This window comes from Chiloscyllium plagiosum, chromosome 9, assembly GCF_004010195.1.
Source record: "Chiloscyllium plagiosum isolate BGI_BamShark_2017 chromosome 9, ASM401019v2, whole genome shotgun sequence".
Taxonomy (NCBI): Eukaryota; Metazoa; Chordata; class Chondrichthyes; order Orectolobiformes; family Hemiscylliidae; genus Chiloscyllium; species Chiloscyllium plagiosum.
The window spans coordinates 95,445,583-95,465,474 of NC_057718.1; the positions used below are offsets into that span (position 1 = coordinate 95,445,583).

The window sequence follows — 19,892 nt, forward strand, 5'->3', positions numbered from 1 at the left end:
TGCAATCTTCTTCCCTACCTCTCCGCCCCAACCCCCTCTCCGGCCTATCACCCTCACCTTAACCTCCTTCCACCTATCGCATTCCCTACGCCCCTCCCCCAAGTCCCTCCTCCCTACCTTTTATCTTAGCCTGCTTGGCACACCCTCCTCATTCCTGAAGAAGGGCTTATGCCCGAAACGTCGATTCTCCATCATCTAGGGCAAAGCAAACTGCTTGATTGGCACTCCATCCAGTACTGTGAACTTTCTCTGCCTCTGCACACAACATCAGAAATGTGTACCATCCACAAGATGCACTGCAACAACTTCTAAACCTGTGACAGCCTTCATCTAGAAAGACAAGGGCCTAGGCTTGTGGAAATCCCACTGTCTGAAAGCGCCCCACCCCCACCCCCAAATCATACAACGTCTTGACTTGGAACTTTATCTCTATTCCTTCACTGCTGCTGAGTCAAAAACGTAGAACCCTCTTCTGAACAGCACTGTTGGAATACTTACACCAAGGGACTGTAGAGGTTTAAAAACGTCTCACCACTATCTTCAATTGGGAAGGATAACAGCTGCTGGTGCTGTGAGTGATGCTTGCATCCTTCAGCACATTTCCCAGTCCAGATCAAATGCACTTTTCAGATCAGTAAGTGTTAGTTTGTAGAGATAATTAAACTAAGACGAGGAGAGTTTGTTCATTCCTTGGGGGTGGAGGTGAGGGTGTGACGTGATCTCACTGTTGGGGGAAGGATTGATTGTTTCATAGCAAGAAAGAGGTAGAATGCAAAATTCGCTTCAGATATGAGTATTTTAGAAGACAGCATTCGCTTTGGAGAATGGGGTGCTGGTGGTATTGAGTATTGCTTTTTTTAGTTGGCCATGTCATGTAATGGTGTACTCATATCACCAGCAAGACATTAAGTATGTTGTGACCATGAGCCATTTCTAATAAACGGTAGTTTAATGGCACATGTAGGTTCAAATATTCATCTTCCTACTTAATGATTGTTTCAGTGATGTAAAAAATCAGTGTTGGTACCTATGTCTGGAGCATTGTAGTTTGTAGCAGAGGTGCTGTAGAACTGATGGGTGCCCATGAATATATTTGTTTTGAATAAAGTTCAAATTTACTTCTGCTGTGCATAAATAGCTAATTGTTTTAATGTTGAAATAGTTATTCCTCTGTTTGGGTAAAGTAGTATGTATACTTTTTTTTCCCAGATTGCAGGAGCTTGCATCAGATGACAAGAGAGAAGCTGGAAGAATCCCTCGCACTATAGAATGTGAGCTTATCCAGGACTTGGTAGACAGTTGTGTTCCAGGTGATATGGTAACTGTCGTAGGGATTGTAAAAGTGGCAAACAGCAGTGAAGGTATGACCAAAGTTGGCATGAATTACAAACCTGTTTTGTTTGTTGTCCTAGATATTGCCATTAACCATCAAATGCCTGACCACTCTATGTTTATCCACCACCCCCTTGCCTTGTGTTATATGATCTTGGTCTCTTATTTCATCTTGGATATCCATAGAATAAAACATATGTAAATAGTTTAAAGGAATTTAAATTAATGCATTGTGGAGTAAATGTTCTCATCCATGAAAATCTTTTAAATCTATCAAAATTTGGGATTTGTTATTTTTCAGAACTAATTTCTGTTTTTGTCAGAACTGCCAGTTTAAGCTTTACCTGGCATTTTTCTAATGATGGTGATTACTTGTGTGTCCTGAAGTAACAATGCTGGTTACCCAGAGCTAGCAATTTGAGGCATGTGACCTGGAGGCACAGTGGGTGCTGATAGTTTCCTATAGTTATGAAAATGATGTTCAAGGTTGAGCTGCAGTGGGAGTGACCCTGCCTCAGGGTCAGAAGGCTTGGGTCCAAGATCCACTTGCTCCAGAGGTTAGTTATTAATTGCGTGTCTGAACAGTTGATTAAAATGAGGTGTAAGACCCAATAACTATTGACAGTTTTGAATTAAGCATCCACTAGCAACATCCTTCAGTTATGTATCAGAAAATGGATCATATCAAATTTTCACTGACTGATTAAAGCCCTCAGAATTCAGTAATTCTCTGCATTTTGGCTGTATTGAATTTCTATATTCTATACATTCAATATTCTGCTCTACTTGACTTTTTAGGGAAGACGAGAAACAAAGATGACAAGTGCATGTTTTTTTTGTACATTGAGGCCAACTCTATCAGTAACAGTAAAGGACGGAGAATTGTGAGTTCTGAAGAGGTATCTGGTGAAACAGCCTCAATGGAATTTACACTTAAAGAGCTTTACGCAATTCAAGAAATTCAAGCTGAAGAGAACCTTTTCAAGTTATTTGTTAAGTATGTTGTTTCTAGATTATTTAATTTTGATGTTTGGTATCATTCTGAAATACAACTACAGAACTTCATTTGTTTTGCAGCTCCTTGTGTCCTGCTATATATGGTCATGAGGTGAGTGTCATGATACAATAAGAAAGACACTTTTTAGTTTGTAAGTGAATAATGATTTTTCTTTTGTGCTCAAACAATTTGCTTACTTTGTCTGTCAAATTAAACTTTCCAACAAAGGATTGTTTTCTTTGTAGCTCGTCAAAGCAGGATTGGCATTGGCACTCTTTGGAGGCTGTCAAAAATATGTGGATGATAAAAATCGGATTCCAATCAGAGGTGATCCTCATGTGCTCATAGTTGGTGATCCTGGACTTGGAAAGAGTCAAATGTTACAGGCAAGTAAAGTTATCATGAACAAAGTTTCCTTTTATAGGGATGATGTAAAGCTTTTAAAAATCCCTATAAATAATTATTTTAGTTTAGAAAATGCTTTATCCTCTTAAGATATGGGATGTTAATGAGAAACAGTTGAAGAGTGGCCTCTAATATTTTGTTCAAGTAGCCAAATAATTAGAGCAAGGGAGACATCTGACTGACCATTCAAATGCCTGGGATTGGTATCTACAGCAGACAGTATCTGAAGCAGAAACCGTGGCAGATTTCTTCCAGTCTCCTCCTGTGCCCCATTGTAATATCTTGATCCTTCTCTGCCTCACAGTGCTTATTCTGGCAAATGAGGGAAATCTTGGTGCTTTCTACTCATCAACTTAGTCCAGTTCAACAGTGCAATGTTTCATTTTCCAAGCGAGGCAATTTCCAGCTGAAGCTGATCCTGATGTTAGGTGTGGTGGGCAAACGAAGGCTGTAAGACATAAAGAACACATCCTTACTCAGTGTTTTTTTTCGTTTGTTATACCTCTGAGTTATTGATCTTTCCTGTGAAATAAAATAATTCCTGCCGTTTGATGCTTTATATAAATTACTTCCACCACTCAAAAAGAAATAAAGGAAGATATTACATTTGAGTTGGTTAAATGCTCATAATTTGGGAGTAATATGTTGTGGATTAAAAAATATTTTATCCTACGGGGTGAAAGACAATTATATTTTCAACAAAGAATATAAATGGATTTTTTGATTGGCATCACATCTACAAGCATTCACACCCTCCACCACAGATGCTCAGTAGTAGCAGTGTGTATGATCTACAAGATGAACACAGAAATTCGCTCAAGATGTTTAGACAGCACCTTCCTAACCCTTGACCACTTCATCTAGAAGGACAAGGGCAGCAGGTGTATATAGGAACATCACCAACTACAAGTTTCCCTCCATCCCACTGCTTTTCCTTCATTGTTGCTGGGTCAAAAATCCTGTAATTCCCTCCCTAACAGCATTGTGGTTCTACCTACAGCACATGAGTTGTAGCGGCTTAAGAAGGCAGCTCACCACCACCACCTCAAGAACAACTCGGTATGGGTAACAAGTGCTGGCCAGCCACTTCCATGTCCTTAAGAGAGAATATAAAAGAAATTATTTACCAATTTTGTGGATTATCCCCAATATAAACTGATGGGATTTGTTGGTAACAGGAATATATAAATGTATATTACACATAATTCCTTATACTCATTCCGTTTTTTGACAGATATTTCCTGTTGGATAAATTTCTCTTTGAAGTAATTATTGCTGGTGATTGTATTGGAATTGTTGTGTTGTCCATTAATTTAGCATGTTAGTTCAGAGATAACATGCTATAACATTGTAAAAATTATAATTAGTGCTCAGAGGTACTGAATTTTCCAACAAAAAATCTTTTACGCTTAAGTATCCATTTGCAATTTTGTTTTTAGGCAGTGTGTAATGTTGCTCCACGGGGAGTTTATGTCTGTGGTAACACCACCACCAGCTCGGGACTTACTGTAACTTTATCAAAGGACAGTGGATCAGGAGATTTTGCACTGGAAGCAGGGGCTCTTGTACTTGGCGATCAAGGTAATTAGCATTGAATATATTGGGATGGCAATAGCTATTTAGCAGTATCCAACCGCAAAGTACAGAACCAAGAGAATATCTAATTTTAGTACTTGGCTAGAGGTGCTTTTGAAATTAATTGTCAAATTTATTCACTCTCATCAATTGGTCTGTGCAAGAGTATGTTTATCATGTGGCAATTATTGAAAGGTATTGATGCAATGTGCATGGAGTAGAGGATGAAGATGCAGGCTCAGTAGCAAAACATGTCGCATTCTTGATCATAGTTGGTTTGTCACCAAGGGAAAGTGGGTACAATTTACATTCTGAGAAAATTGCAGCACTGGTATGTATATCGCTACAGCAAATGTATTTGTATTTGCAGTGAAAGATTTTAAGTGTGCGTTGAAGTATTGGGTATTAATTTGAATTTATGGCACCTTTTGATTTTAAACGGTTCAAAGTCAGCCTTGCTTACATTTATTGTAGGTTCTCATAATTGAACTGCTCAAATCAGCCACTGGTGTTGGATTCTGAGACCTAACACCACCAAGCTATGTACTCTCATTGCATTCATTCTTATTCTTTGACTTTGTTTTTAACTCGAAGGTAAATCTATAATACGTTTTTGTAGCTATTTAATTACTTGCAATTTGTGATCAAGTGAATCCTCTATATTGTGGAATATGCATTGAACAAAGTATTTTCTGTTCTTGCCATATGATATCAAACTGAATTTTAAGTATAATTGGCCAAGGGATAGGAAGCAGTGTGATGATAGACAGGAGATTGTGGACTGAAGACATGTATGCAGTGCATTGGTCCATTGCTCCACTTCTTGTAAATAAATTACCTTGACCTGGAAGTATACGTTCTTGAAGCTTGTGGATAAAACAAAATTTGACACAGCAGTAAGTAACAAGTAGGACATTAGCAAGTTCAGAAAGGAATAAACTCGTATAATAGGCAGTCATATTCTAGAGATGGAAATGTGTTGCTGGAAAAGCGCAGCAGGTCAGGCAGCATCTAGGGAACAGGAGAATCGACGTTTCGGGCATTAGCCCTCCTGAAGAAGGGCTAATGCCCGAAACGTCGATTCTCCTGTTCCCTAGATGCTGCCTGACCTGCTGCGCTTTTCCAGCAACACATTTCCATCTCTGATCTCCAGCATCTGCAGACCTCACTTTCTCCCCAGTCATATTCTAGATACAAGTTAATGTAGTTAAATGCAGACTTTAGGAAGAACAATGTGGAGAGGCATTGTAATCTAAATAGGACTATATTGAAAGGGGTACAAGAACAATGAGTCCTGGTGCTATGTGTTTGCAAATTCATGAAGCTGGTGAGACAAGTTAATGAAGTTTAGAGGAATATGGGACATGTGCAGGCAAACAGGATGAATTTAGTTTGGGGAAACTTGGTCGGCATGGCCAAGTTGGACCGAAAAGTCTGTTTCCGTGCTGTATAGATCAGTGACTCAAAAGTGGTTCAGGAACAGCATCGAATTGAGAAAGTCAAGCAAAGGTTTTTTATTGAGGTCACGAGTTCAGTCTGCTGTCCTTAGAGCAGGGGAGGTCTACTTGGAGGCATGCACAATTCTGAGGGATTTTGATAGAGATGTACAGAGACATTGCTTCCACTGACCAGTGAGCTGGTAACTAAAGGGCATTAATTTAGAATAACTAGCAAAGAGAAAAGAAATAAGGACAATTTTCTTTCATAATAGCTTTGCTAATTCTGGCCTTGAAGCATCCTTGATTTTAGTTCTGTTCCATTGCTGGCTGTACCATCTGCTGTCAAAGTCTCAGGCTTTGGAGGTCACTTTTTGCCCCTCAGAGTACTTCTTGCCTCCCTTTCTTATTTTAAGATGCTCTTTAACACCTTCAACTTCATGTAGGCTTTTGGTCATCTGCTAGAAAATGAGGACTGAAGATGCTGGAAAGTCAGAGTCAAGATATGTGGCACGGGAAAAGCACAGCAGCTCAGGCAGCATCTGAGGAGCAGGAGAGTTGATGTTTCGGGCATCATCTTTTAGTCATCCACCACCATTAAAAGACTAAATCTTGCTCCTGTGAAGCATCTTGGGATGTTATACTAACATTGAAGTTGTTATGTGTTAACCCTGAATACGTAGAATCAAATTCCATAGGAAATTTGAAAAGGAAATTGGACATTAAGATAACTAATTTGCATCCTTATCCAGAAATATCTGGATGTGGAAATTTCACATTGAAAAACTTTTTAGCACAGGTGCTAAAGACTGAATGGCTTCTTTGGTGCTGTAAGATTCTATCTCTGCTCACCGTATATGTATAGGCGTGAAAACTTATCTCTTCTTAACCTGAGAAGTTGGGTGCTTTTTAATCAGGCTAATGACTGAGCTTGGTAATCAGGTTGGGTTTGATTATTACCCAAATTGTAATTAGAGTAAGTGCTTTTTTCAGCTATTCCAAAGCAATAGCATCAGTATTATTTTGCAGTTGTGGTTTATTCAGAAACTGCTGAAATTATTGATTTGTTTTGGTAGAATTGACATTTCTGTTATAATCGTGAAACAATACTTTTTAATTCTCTGATCGGTTTCAGGCATTTGCTGCATTGATGAATTTGATAAAATGGGTAACCAGCACCAAGCCTTACTGGAAGCCATGGAACAACAGAGTATCAGTCTAGCTAAAGCTGGAATTGTTTGCAACTTGCCAGCCAGAACTTCAATTCTTGCAGCTGCTAATCCAGTCGGGGGCCATTATAGTAAAGCTAAAACGGTCTCTGAGAATTTGAAGTAAGTTGTGATTCTATAATTAACATTATGATTACCTGAAAAGTCAATGCAGAAAATAATGTTAAAACTCCAAAATTTATGGTTTAGTGTTAATTTACTTTCAAAGCTTGGCATTATTTAAAAGCAGAATGTGTATTTGTTTCGACAATTTGACCTGCAGTCACTGTGTTATATCGGCTGTACTGTTGGAGGAACACATCACCTGGCGTTTGAAGGAAAGGGAATGTTAAAACTAGTAAATGTGAGTTACTTGATGTAAATCCTAAAAAATTAAGAATAAAAGCTATTAAACTATTAGTTCAATATAAAATTGTCAAATCTCTCTGAAGTGCTGCATTATATTTGCTTGCAAATTTACCTATTGGAAATGGTCTTTCTCAGATGTAGTCAGCAATGTATTGCTGATCAGCATGAATTATAGATTGTATAATGAATGCAAAAATACCTTTAGTAACAATAAATATTAAAGTCTGAGGTAGCATTCATTATATTTGCTGTTTCAGAATGGGAAGTGCCTTACTTTCAAGATTTGATTTGGTATTTATTCTGCTTGATACTCCAAATGAAGATCATGACAACCTTCTTTCAGAGCATGTCATGGCTTTGCATGCTGGGAAGAAAGCAACCTTGAGCAGTGCCACAGCTTTACGTCAAAGCACACAAGACGCTAATACATCAATCCTTGAAATTGCCTCAGATAAACCATTATCAGAAAGATTGAAGGTACAGTAATGTTCAGTAATGGTGACATAGTGAGACAAGAAATGGTATGTTTGATTATATTATTAGTGTATTTCATAATATACAATAGTTATAACAAAGGGAGCATCTTGACAGTGGCTAAACTTAAAGTATTAATCTCTGACTGTCCAATTGTCCAAATGAGTGATACGGATTCACCATTTGGTTGTGCTAAATCCCAAAATTCCTCTCAACAAATACAGTGAAAACATCAACATTTACAAGGGGGAGGAGAAAGAAAAGGTTACACTTAAACTCTTCTGATGTCTGTGCTTCACTAATGCACCAATGGCAGCATTGTAAAATAGCCTGCAACACTTCAAACCGTCCTCATTGGCAAATTCAACAGCTGGTATCAAATATCGAGAGAGCTCAACAGCAACATCGCAGGAGAACAATTGTCGGATTGGACCTCTGTATGATCGAAAAGTTGTGCAAACAGCTTGCCAAATTCCATTCTACTGTGTGAATAAAGGACTACTCACTTATACTTTGTTTCATAGCAGAGATGTATTGATAGGCCCCTGACAAATGCAGCTCATCTTTTCCCTCACTTAAAAACTCCCAACCCTGACATAGATTAATCTTAAATGCAAGGCCAAACGATGCTGGGGTCTGCACAGCAGCAACTATCTTGCTTGTAACAGATACTCAGAATTGTCACTAACGATCCACCTCACTCTGAGAGTGACAACTGTTTTGTCCAACTTCTCAAACTGGCAGTCACCAAATTTTATCCCGAAGGTTCCTTTTGGATTCCAGAATGTGAATTTCTCCTGAGGAATGCAGAAAGACCCTGATGTGGTACCAGCAATTGAATTCTTGAGTCCCTTGATGAAGGATGCCTCCTGGATGGCAGGAAGCAGCATAGGGGATTGACTTCCTGTACTTGAGCCGAGAAGTATGAAAACTCTTGGGTCGCTTGCAAGTAACCAAGCAACAAACACACCAAAGACCTAAAATCAGTGCTGCTGCCAGTGCTTCAGAACTGCTCATAAACACAAAGGTGGCCATTGGTCGGCAAGAGCAGTCAGCAGTAAAAATAGACCTGATGTAATCTCTTGACTTCCCTAGAGTGGTCAGTCTTCTCAAGCACTTATGCACCAGAGAAATTCCTGAAGAACAACGGATAACAGGGAAGGAAGAAACTACTGAAATAGCACATCAACTCAGACACCAATCCAAAATGGTACCCGTTGTCCCATAAGGGAAACTCCTCGACTTTTCACACAGCTAGTGCCCCATCACTCTGCTCTCAATAGCATACATGTTGCTGGAATACTATCTGATAAACAGACTGAATCCCACTTTGGACAGAGCAATGCTCCCCTAATAAAAAGATTTCTGCAATCTGCATACTCTAAAATTGCACCATGCAGGTCCTGACACAGAAAAACCTGAAGATAGGAAGCACTTTTGTTGACTAATTCTGTGCTTTTGACACTGTATAACATGCAAGCACTCTGCTGAAACTCTATATAAAATAATCTGTTTTGTGAAAACTTACACCTATTTTATTAATTGATTAGCAGTCAACAGTTCAGTTTGCACCTTGGAGTTACGCATAGCCAACTCCAGACTCCTATAGGAATTGGCCCTCTGACTGGCTCTGTTCAAAATATATGCCAGTGACATCTACTTCACACAGTTGTGGCTCGTTGCATGTGCCAACTCTTTGGACCTGATTATAAAACTCTAGAACTCTGAATAATTCAATGAGGTAGATCATATCTCTATTATTGTATGAAAGGTGAGAGATGAGATGTTAATTTTATGTAAACTCAAATTACAAAGTCTCTGTCAATGTAGTGCTTCCATGGTTTTTAAAATTATCTGCTCATTTGCTTGTGAGGGCAAATGTCTTTAATTCGGAGCTGAATATCCACTGAGCCAAAATGATCTAATGTGGAAAAGCTGAACAAAAAATGTATTGAATATGTTAAAAAATACAAAACTTAGAATTGAGGAATAGTTGTTTGTAGTACATAACTTGACCATGACTGGTAAAAACACATCCTGTCAAAGATTTTCCTCTTGCACTGATCAGGGAAAATTTTAAAGGTGACTGGTACAATCTCCATGGAAACTTCTACCAATCACAGTCCACATGCCAATCAATCAGTACTTTCCTCATACAGTGTAAGTGTTGTTTTCCCCTTGAATTGGTATTCTTGCTAATTGTCCTGAAGAGATCAATATAAAAAAGTTCTGACAAAATCTGCCCTTTTTGAGGAAAACTGAGAATAACTCTGGTACGGGTATGAGGTTGGTTAAGAATTTCTTTTCAGTCTTGGTGTGTGGGTTTAAAACCATCCCGTCATATCCTGATCCTACAGAGTGAGTTACTAAGGGATGAGGGTCCACAGTTTAACAGTTTCCCTCAAGGATGAGATGGGAAAAAAATCTCATTGATACTTTGTTAAGCATTCTAAAATCAAGGTGAGGGTAGATAATCAGTAAAAGGATTGTTTGTATTTAACTGTGGCTCACTTCAGCTGGACTGCTTGCTGCCATCATTAAATGTAAGTGAAAATGTTTCTCTTCACAACTCTAACAATGCCGAAGTTGTCTGAAATACACAATTAGAAATGCAAATAATTGAATAGGAACATCTGTAATGTGTTTTTAATGTACTACTAGATTTTAGGTGAGAAAAATGTTGATCATGAAGCAAATACCTAGATGTCTTGATAATTTAAAACAATGCTTTCACTGATTAGACGAACAAACACACATCAATCGTTTGTGCTCTCCACTGTATCTTAATTCTAATCCAAAGTATTTTGTGTTTAAAAGGTTTACCCTGGAGAAAACTTTGATCCTATTCCTCATCAGTTACTAAGAAAATATGTAGGTTATGCACGTCGATATGTTTGTCCAAAGTTATCTGCTGAAGCAGCTCAAGTACTCCAAGACTTTTACCTAGAGCTAAGGAGACAAAATCAAGGTCCAGATAGTACACCAATTACTACAAGACAGCTGGAGTCTCTTATAAGACTTACAGAGGTAAATACGAATGTATGGTTAAAAATACTTGGAGCATTGGCTGAGATATAATTTAAACTTGACTTAAGTGAACATTTATAAAGCTTGTGCCAGAATTGTTTCATTTTTTTTTGTTTTAAGAACATTGCATGCTAATGGGCATTGTTCAAAGTAGGAATTAGTAACTCGAGTAAATTCAGATATTTTGCACTTATGACTAGAAGTCTTGCTCAAGGGGAGCACAGATCTGTTTTTTTTTAATCATTTTAGCCTTTTGAGTGAAGTTGTCAGCAGAGAGTGTGAGTGTGCTGATTTTATCTGAATAAATTCAATAATCATGTAGCATCCTTTCATCACACAGGCATCAAATATGTTTGTCATCCTTTATACTGAAAACGAGGTAACTCTTTTCAGGAGAGTAAATGACCTTGATGGTCCAGTTTGTAGTAATCCCGGAAATTGCATTCTGTGGCCAAAAAGGTAGCAAATGATCTGTTCCGTGAAGTTGCTGACAAGGTTTGGGGTTTTGTCTTGCAGCGATCAGAGTTCAGCAACTTGCTGTCCTCAGGCCGAACCTCTGGTGTCAACAATTTAGGCATGATGTTTAAGACTCATATCAAACACACATTGTGAACATTGCTAAGGCAACACATTTCTACCTTTGTTCTACCTTTACTCCATGGTAACTGTCTGAGATTATGTCAGTCTGTTTGCAACCTTAATATCTTGATCTGAAATGTACTTCTGATTTGTGCCATCACTAAGACTGCCGATTCTCAGCATATCTACTGTTGAATCATTCATTTGTGTTTTTGTTACCTTTCGTCTTGTCTGTTTTAATGCTTTTAGTATTCTATCTTCCATAAACTTGAGATTGGCTTAATTGAGAACAAGTCCTTTTTTCCTCCTATATCACAACTGTGCTTGCTGCCTATATTAGCTCCTAGTCAAATAACATCTTTATTTTAAAATTCACTTCCTTGTTCTCAAATTCTTCCTTGGCCCTGACCCCGATTCCTCTATAATCTCCTCCTGTCCCACAATCGTCTATAATATCTGCATATCTTTAATTATGGTGTCTTGGGTGTTGCAAGTATATTCACTGTACTATTGGTGGCTTTATCCCTGAGTTATGAGTCCCTAAGCAGAAATACCCTCCCTACACTTCTCTGTCTCACTTTCCTCTTTGAAGATACTCCTCTAACTCTTTGGCTAGGCTTTTGTGGTCATCTCTGCTCATATGGCTTAGCTTTGTTTCATAATGTTTCTGTGAAGTGTCTGGGATAGTTTGATATTTAAAGAAATATAAATTATTCAGATAAAATTTCTGTTTTCTGTAATTTGAAAGGCAAGAGCAAAATTAGAACTCCGAGAAAATGCAACAAAAAGTGATGCAGAAGACGTTGTGGACATCATGAAACATAGGTAAAGAAGTTTTTCAAAATTATCTTAATTTAGTTAATGCATAATGAGAACTGGCAAATAAAAAGCATAAAAAACAAAACTTGCAAATCTACAACATAAGAACAAATAGTATATAATGAACACAGACTAATTGACTGAACACAGGAGGGTTGACAAGGAAGTAAGACATTTCAGTGGCATGCACATCATTTGGAGGGGAAATGGTACAAATCTTCATTTGATTATGATTAGTTATTTTATTTGTGTAGCACTTATTGCAAATAAGTTCATTCTTAAAATCAACTTCAGGAACTTTTCCCCAATATTATTACTGAAAGAGTTTATCAGATAAGGAGGTATATACTTTTATGAAGTAAAGCATAAATTTATTCTATTTTATAGGCCAAAATGTTTTCTGGTGCCATGGGTCCAACAGGAAATTGCATATTTGAAGCAATAGTATTTGGCAAAAACCAGCTCATAATTCTCAATTCAAAAGCTTGCATGGAGCGATTTTTGACAAAATTTGTAGCTCGGGTTGAAGTTCAGGTTGTAAGTTTACTTGCTGAGCTGGCAGGTTTGTTATCAGGCATTTCATCACCATGCGAGGCAACATCATCAGTGAGCCTCCGGTGAAGCACTGGCATTCTGTCCCACTTTCTGTTTATGTGTCTTGATCTCTTGAGGTAGGTGATTTCATTTCCAGAAAGCAGGACAGAACACCAGTGCTTTACCAGAGGCTTACTGATGACATTACCTAGCATGGTGACCAAATGTCTGATAACAAACCTGCCAGCTCAGCGAGCAAACTTACAACCTGCTTGCTTGGAGCTTCATGACAATTTGGAAAAGTCCGTCTGGATCATTATAATCCCAGTTGATGGTAATACTAGGAAAGTCTGATCCCGAAGTGAAGTCTGATTCAATAAATCAAGTTTAATTTTGGTAATTCTTACTGTGATGGTGAGTCACTCAACATATCTGGTGTTCTTTAATAAATGAATGCAAGCTTATTATTCAGAAAAAAAAGAGATTTTTAAATTGCCAAAAAAGAGAAATTTTAAATGCATGTTTATCAGCATTAGGAGCAGAACAAAGTTTTGACTGGTTTCCCAGCAATCTCCCTTATAGATAATCAATTCCAGTGAAGTTTTTCACTGAGCTTCACTCTTAATTTATTACTTAACTGACTCTTTGTAGTTTTGGTTACCTGACACTTATTTTCAGTTCTGATGACCTAAACTTCTTTTCAATTCTGACAGCTCTAAAACTTTTGTATAATCTCTGAATTAATAAACTAAAATCCTTTTGCTATGGTGGAATTGTTCTCCTAAACTGAACTCAAATCACAGGGGATCGTTGGTCTGCTTTCTGGCTGTCAAAAATGTTCAACTTTGTAAACATTTTGCCAATTAACATCAAAGGTATCCTGCTGAGCACTTAATTGAAATCATATATTTTCTCAGAAACAATGTCTTGAGTTCACTGTTCCAAATGACTATCCAATCTCTTTAAAAAGTCACCAGAACTGAAACCACAGATCTAGTTCACCTCTACTATAAAAGCCAAGTTCCAAATCATCATCAAATGTTTTATATGTGTATGCCTGTATCACTGTTAGTAATGGGATTTATCTGAATAGAGTCAGAGATGTATAGCATGGAAACAGACCCTTCGGTCCAACTTGTCTGTGCCGACTAGATATCCTAAATTAATTTAGTCCCACTTGCCAGTATTTGGCCCATATCCCTCGAAACCCTTCCTATTCATATACCCATCCAGATGCCTTTTAAATGTTGTATTGTTGTACCACCCCTCAGCACTTCCTCTGGCAGTTCATTCCCTACATGCACCACCCTCTGTGTGAAAAGATTGTCCCTTAGAACCCCTTTAAATCTTTCCCCCATCCCCCCCTCACCTTAAACCTATGTTGTCTAGTTTACAGCTCCCCTAACCTGGGGGAAAGACCTTAGTTATTCACTCTATCCATGTCCCTAATGATTTTATAAACTTCTGTAAGGACACCCCTCAACCTCCAAAATTCCAGGGAAAATAGCACTAGCTTATTCAGCCTCTCCATATAATTCAAACTCTCCAATCTTGGCAACATTATTGTAAATCTTTTTTGAACTGCCTCTGGTCTCCAGCATCTGCAGTCCTCACTTTCTCCTAGTTGATCTTAACCTACCGCGAATCCTCTTGCAAGGATGCCTACCTTGAAGAAGCTCTTCTCCTCCATCTAAAACTCATTCCTGAAGAAGGGCTTATGCCCAAAACGGTGATTCTCCTGCTCCTCGGATGCTGCCTGGCCTGCTGCGCTTTTCCAGCACCACACTTTTCAATTCTGGTCTTCAGCATCTGCAGTCCTCACTTTCTCCTAATAAATCAAGTGTACCTAATGTCTCCTTCACTATCTTGTCTATCTGCGTCTCCACTTTCAAGGAACTATGAAACTACACTGCAAGGTCTGCCAAAGGTAGGAGACAGAGTGTGGTGGTGGAGGGTTGCTTTTCAGACTGGAGACCCGTGACCAGTGGTATGCCACAAGATCAGTGCTGGGTCCACAAATTTTTGTCTTTTATATAAATGATTCGGGTTTGAACATAGGAGGACGGTTAGTATGTTTGTAGATGACACCAAAATTGGTGGTGTAGTGGACAATGAAGAAGGTTACCTCAGAGTATAATGATCAGATGGGCCAAGGAGTGGCAGATGGAGTTTAATTTAGATAAATGGAAATGTCACATTTTGGTAAGACAAATCAGATCAGGACTTATACACTTAATGTTTTGAGGAGTGTTGTCAAACAAAGAGACCTTGGAGGGCAGGTTCATGAGTTCTTGAATAATAGGGACAAGTTGAAAGGTTGCTGGAGCGGTATGAATGGTGCACAGATCATCACATTAAATCCAGTGAGAAGGTCAGACTGGAAGATTAGAAAACATCATTCAATTGTTTCAGTTTTGTGAGTCATTTCTATAGTGAACACTTTTCAAGAAATAATTATTTCATGGGATATGAGTGTCACTGGCAGGGCCATAATTTGTTGTTCATCCCTAATCACTCTTGAACAGTTAAGAGTGAACCATGTTGCTTTGGGTCTGGAGTTAGATGCAGGCCAGACTGGGTAAGGATGGCAGGTTTCCTTCCTTAAATGACATGAGTGAACCAGATAAAATGTTATAACAGTTGATGGATAGTTGTCATGGTAACCATTACCAGCTCTCTATTCCAGATTTTAATTGAATTTTAATTGCATCGGCTGTCATGGTGAAATTTGAACCAGTGTTCCAGAGCATAAGTCTGGATCACTAATTCAGTGTCATCACCATTATGCCATTGTTTAGCAGATATGGAAGCATTACGTTTCTTTTGCTGCAGAGTTAGGATTGCTCAGCATTTTCTGGCTATCTTTTTACAATAATGGAATCTAATTCATTAGTATCCATTTCTACTGACACATTTCCTGTTGCAGTTGTAATGACATAGCTTGTTTCCATGCTTACTCTTTATGCTAATGTGCTTTTGTTTAACTTATTTGCTTCTGGATTTTCAATTTGGTCTCCAGTGTAGGTGGTAATATTCTTGCTTTTTGACATCTTCTAGTTCCATCTCTAATCCAGTAACACTATGCATTTAAACTTTAAATGTTTTTGATTATTTCTGTTCTTTTAAAATAAGTAAAATGTAATATTTGAGTACTTCAGAATTGAAAATGGAGGTTGATTACATAGCCAAGTAAAAGTAAGCAACAATCTTCTTCTTAACCTCATTCTTTCTCTTTCTTTAACTTACCTTTAATTGCTTTCATAAAATAAATATATTGCTTTAACAGCTTATTGGATACGTTCTCTGATGAGTTTGGAAGATTGGATTTTCAACGCTCACAGCATGGTTCTGGTATGAGCAAACGGTCCCAGGCAAAAAGATTTGTGGCTGCTCTGAACAGGATAGCAGAACAGACTTATAGGACTGTTTTTGAATTTCATCAACTCAAGCAATTAGCAAGAGAAATACAGATACAGGTAATTTGGAACTACTTCATTGTTAATTTAGAAGTACTTCATTGGCTATTAAGTGACTTTGAGTATTCTGAGATTGTGAATGGTATTTATGTAAATCCAAATTTATCTAATTTTTCTTTCTTCCCTTTAATATTCTTGCTTTCTCTTGATTTCCCCTTCCATCACCCTCTATCCATAGAACCCTCCAATACTTGTGATCTCCTAACTTGGGTTCTTGTGTTTTCCCTGCTGCCTTGTCTCAAGTTGAATATCAAAGGTTTTGTAATTTTGGTCCAAGTCCAGAATGACCTCACTAAATTTCCCCAGTGCCCTTGTCCTCTTTAAAACAAAATCTCTAAGTCCATCTCTAAGGGTGGCATGGTGGCTCAGTGGTAAGCACTGTTGCCTCATAGCACCAGAGACCAGGGTTCGATTCCCACCTCGGGTGACTGTCTCATGTCTTCCTATGTCTGTGTGTGTTTCCTCCGGGTACTCTGGTTTCCTCCCCGTTAGGTGAATTGGCTATGCTAAATTGTCCATAGGTTAGGTGCAGTAGTCTGGGGAAATATAGGGTAGGGGAATGGGGTCTGGGTGGGTTACTGTTCAGAGGGTCAGTATAGACTTGTTGGGACAAATAGTCCATTTTCACACTGTAGGTAATCTAATCTAATTAATCTTTTGTACCTAGTCTTCAGTCACCTCTAGATAACTGTCTGTAGGCTCTGCAAGTTTTTCTTTATAAAGTGCCTTGTACATTAAAGGTGTTATGTAGTTGCACGTTGTTATAAGAATGCACCACACCACAGAAAATGTTTAAATTCAACTTTATTTCTGTGTTTAAATATACAGGTGTCTGACTTTGAGGGATTTATCCATTCTTTGAATGACCAGGGCTACTTGTTAAAAAAGGGGCCAAGACTTTATCAGCTCCAGACTGTGTGATTGCAGATTGATCACAAAAATACCTTTGTACAGTTATGCTAACTCCCTTTAAAGGAGAGCAAAGGCAAGGAGAACTACAATGATATCTACCTTTGGTGATATTATCATTATGTTATAAGTGTTTCAAGTTTCGAGTCAGTAAAATAGTATGAGATTGTTGAGCCATTTAATAATAATCTCTGGATAGAAAGTAGTGTTAACTTTTCAGGTTCAGGGACCTTTCTGATGTGAAGATTTGCAATGTTAACTCTGCTTTCTCTCCACAGATGCTGCTAGACCTAAGTTTATCTAAAAAATTCTGTTCTTATTTCAGATATCCAGTGTGCACAGTTATTTATTTTATTTAATTATGCTAGATTTGAAAAAAATACTCATTCTGGCTTTAAAAATGTAACTAGCCCATTCTAGCAAAATAGATGCACAAATTCGCTTAATTTCATAAAGTTTAGAAAGTGTTGATATAAATAGTTAGTCCTCATTATTTCTCCAACCAAATAATTAAAAGTTACTGTTGTATTCTAAATTTGAGCTGGAGTAGGATGTTGATATTTTGCTGTGTTTTTGAAAGATGGGCTTGAACCTACAGCCTGTGTATTGCACATAACAAGTTTTGGTGTTGGCTGTAGTTTTGAAGAAAGAATACAAATCAATTCAGAAACATCAGAAGGAAGAAACAAATTGCAGTACATTGTTTCTGTGTACTTTTCATCTTGTTGGTGCATTGCATCCCACTTGGAAAAATGGAGAATAAAAAGCTGACAGTTGAATTGTATAATGCGTTGAATGGAGTTAATTGAACCAGTGTGTGTGGATGTACTGTCATTGTGATTTTAAAATTGTACAATTCTGTCTTTATTTACTACTTGCTATTATCAAATTATTTTACTTAAGTTCTATGATGGAAACGTCTTATGTAAACTTGCTACTTTATAGCTGCACCCTCCCAGTGGTAGTATTATTGAATCTCTGCTGCTGGCAAGATGTGAATATATATGTTAATTTTACATAAGTTTACATCACAAAAGCCAAACCTAAGAATTTATAATGGAAGAACGTTGATTTAAGTTTAAGATGAAAGAATTTTAATAATCATAGAAATGAATCGGAATAAAACCTGTTAGAGCTCTATTAATGTGTCTTTGTTGGGTATCTGAAATTCAAGGAATATCTTGGTCCCTAGAGTGCTTATTACCTTATCTGAATTTTATCTGTACTTGTCACAAAATACAATGTGGAAGTATTGGATTTCTGTGAATTTAAGGCATTATTAGTAGGGATAAGGACCTGCTCAAACCATCTCCACAGATGTGTACTGAGAAGTCTTTGAAGAAAGAAACTTTTCAGACTATAAACATTGCTGTTAAATTAGTCTTTTTTTTATTTTTGTAGGTTCTTGCGTAATTTAGTAAGTGTTTTCTCAATTCTTTGTAGAAACTTTACTTCACATGTTCATGAAAAGTGTAATTTATGCTAACAATCTGTAATTCTGTCATACATAAAGTATGGAAATTTCTGTTGATGTAATACATCTACTTTGAAAATTGTAATGATAAATACTATTGAAATTTTATTTTTAAGCATTAAAAGAATAAATGTAATGTACATATCATTTTGTTTGTGCTGATACCTGTATTAAGAATTTTATGCTTCATTTTTATTCTGTCATTGTCTGTGTATTTTATTTTTATTCGTTCCTAGAATATGATGTTGGTTATGCCAACATTTGTTGCCCGTCCGAATTTGTCTGGAAAATTGTACAGAGGATATCGCCCAAATTTTGAATTGCGTCCAAAAATGAAGGAGCGTTGAAACGTTTGGTATTCAAGTAGCCCTTCTTTACATGTGACCCAGAATAACTGTGTAGCATGCAGTTCATTGGAGACATAAAATACTGGAAAACATCCAAAATGTCTGGTCAATACATGCAAATCAAATATTATAAAATAAACCCGGTTGCTTTCAGCCCTGAGATAGGATGCTGCCGGCAGTGATTGTAATGAGATCAGCTAGGTGGGCATCATAGAATGAGTACCCTAACTGAAGCTGTTAACATGGTCTAAGGAAGCTGGACCAGTTTCCAGTACTATGCATGAGTAAAATTAAAAATCATAACACCAGGTTATAGTCCAACAGGTTTATTTGGAAGTACTAACTTTCGGAGCACTGCTCCTTCATCGGGTAGCCAGTGAGGTAGGATCATAAGACAATTTATAGCGCAAGATCATAGTGTCATGCAACTGATATGTATATTGCAGGTTTCGGTTCATTAATATGTAAATCCCAGAACGGACTTTATATGCTCGTATTAAAAAAAGGTGATGTGTCACCCTTTTTCTTCTGTTGTACAAATTGTTGCGAGAATCTGAAATGTGGCATTCTTGTGTTTTGTCTGTTTGAAGGCAAGATAGAAAGCTTTGGCAATGTGTGCTTAGGAAAAGAAGCTTCCCCTCCACCCCCACCATCACCACCGCCGGTTCGGTGTCTTTCCCCATCTCTCCCAAAACCACAACTTCTCAGTAGCCCTGTCCTCCATGTCCTCCCTTCGTCCATTTCATCACTTCTCCCATTTTATGTCCCCCAACCCCACTTTATACCTTCACTCCCAAACCCAACTTTGTCATCCATCACCCATTTCCCCCAACCCCCATGTCACTTTGCCACTCATCCCCTGCATTCCCCCAACCCCCACTTTATGCTAGCTCCACAAACTTTCACTTTGCCACCCGACCCCTCATTGCCC

General features: G+C 37.9%; 1 protein-coding gene across 2 annotated transcripts in view; it reads left to right on the plus strand.

Moving 5' to 3' along the window:
* Positions 1 to 19,276, plus strand: part of mcm8 (minichromosome maintenance 8 homologous recombination repair factor) — a 35,751-nt gene extending 16,475 nt beyond the window's left edge. For both annotated transcript variants that reach the window (XM_043696575.1, XM_043696576.1), the window contains 11 exons: positions 1,210 to 1,361; positions 2,131 to 2,329; positions 2,410 to 2,440; positions 2,575 to 2,715; positions 4,174 to 4,315; positions 6,881 to 7,076; positions 7,580 to 7,799; positions 10,614 to 10,823; positions 12,151 to 12,227; positions 16,042 to 16,231; positions 17,060 to 19,276. In XM_043696575.1, coding sequence (XP_043552510.1) covers positions 1,210 to 1,361; positions 2,131 to 2,329; positions 2,410 to 2,440; positions 2,575 to 2,715; positions 4,174 to 4,315; positions 6,881 to 7,076; positions 7,580 to 7,799; positions 10,614 to 10,823; positions 12,151 to 12,227; positions 16,042 to 16,231; positions 17,060 to 17,152 — 1,651 coding nt within the window. In that variant the 3' untranslated portion in view covers positions 17,153 to 19,276. The remainder of the gene's footprint in view (positions 1 to 1,209; positions 1,362 to 2,130; positions 2,330 to 2,409; positions 2,441 to 2,574; positions 2,716 to 4,173; positions 4,316 to 6,880; positions 7,077 to 7,579; positions 7,800 to 10,613; positions 10,824 to 12,150; positions 12,228 to 16,041; positions 16,232 to 17,059) is intronic.
* Positions 19,277 to 19,892: the final 616 nt, after the last annotated feature.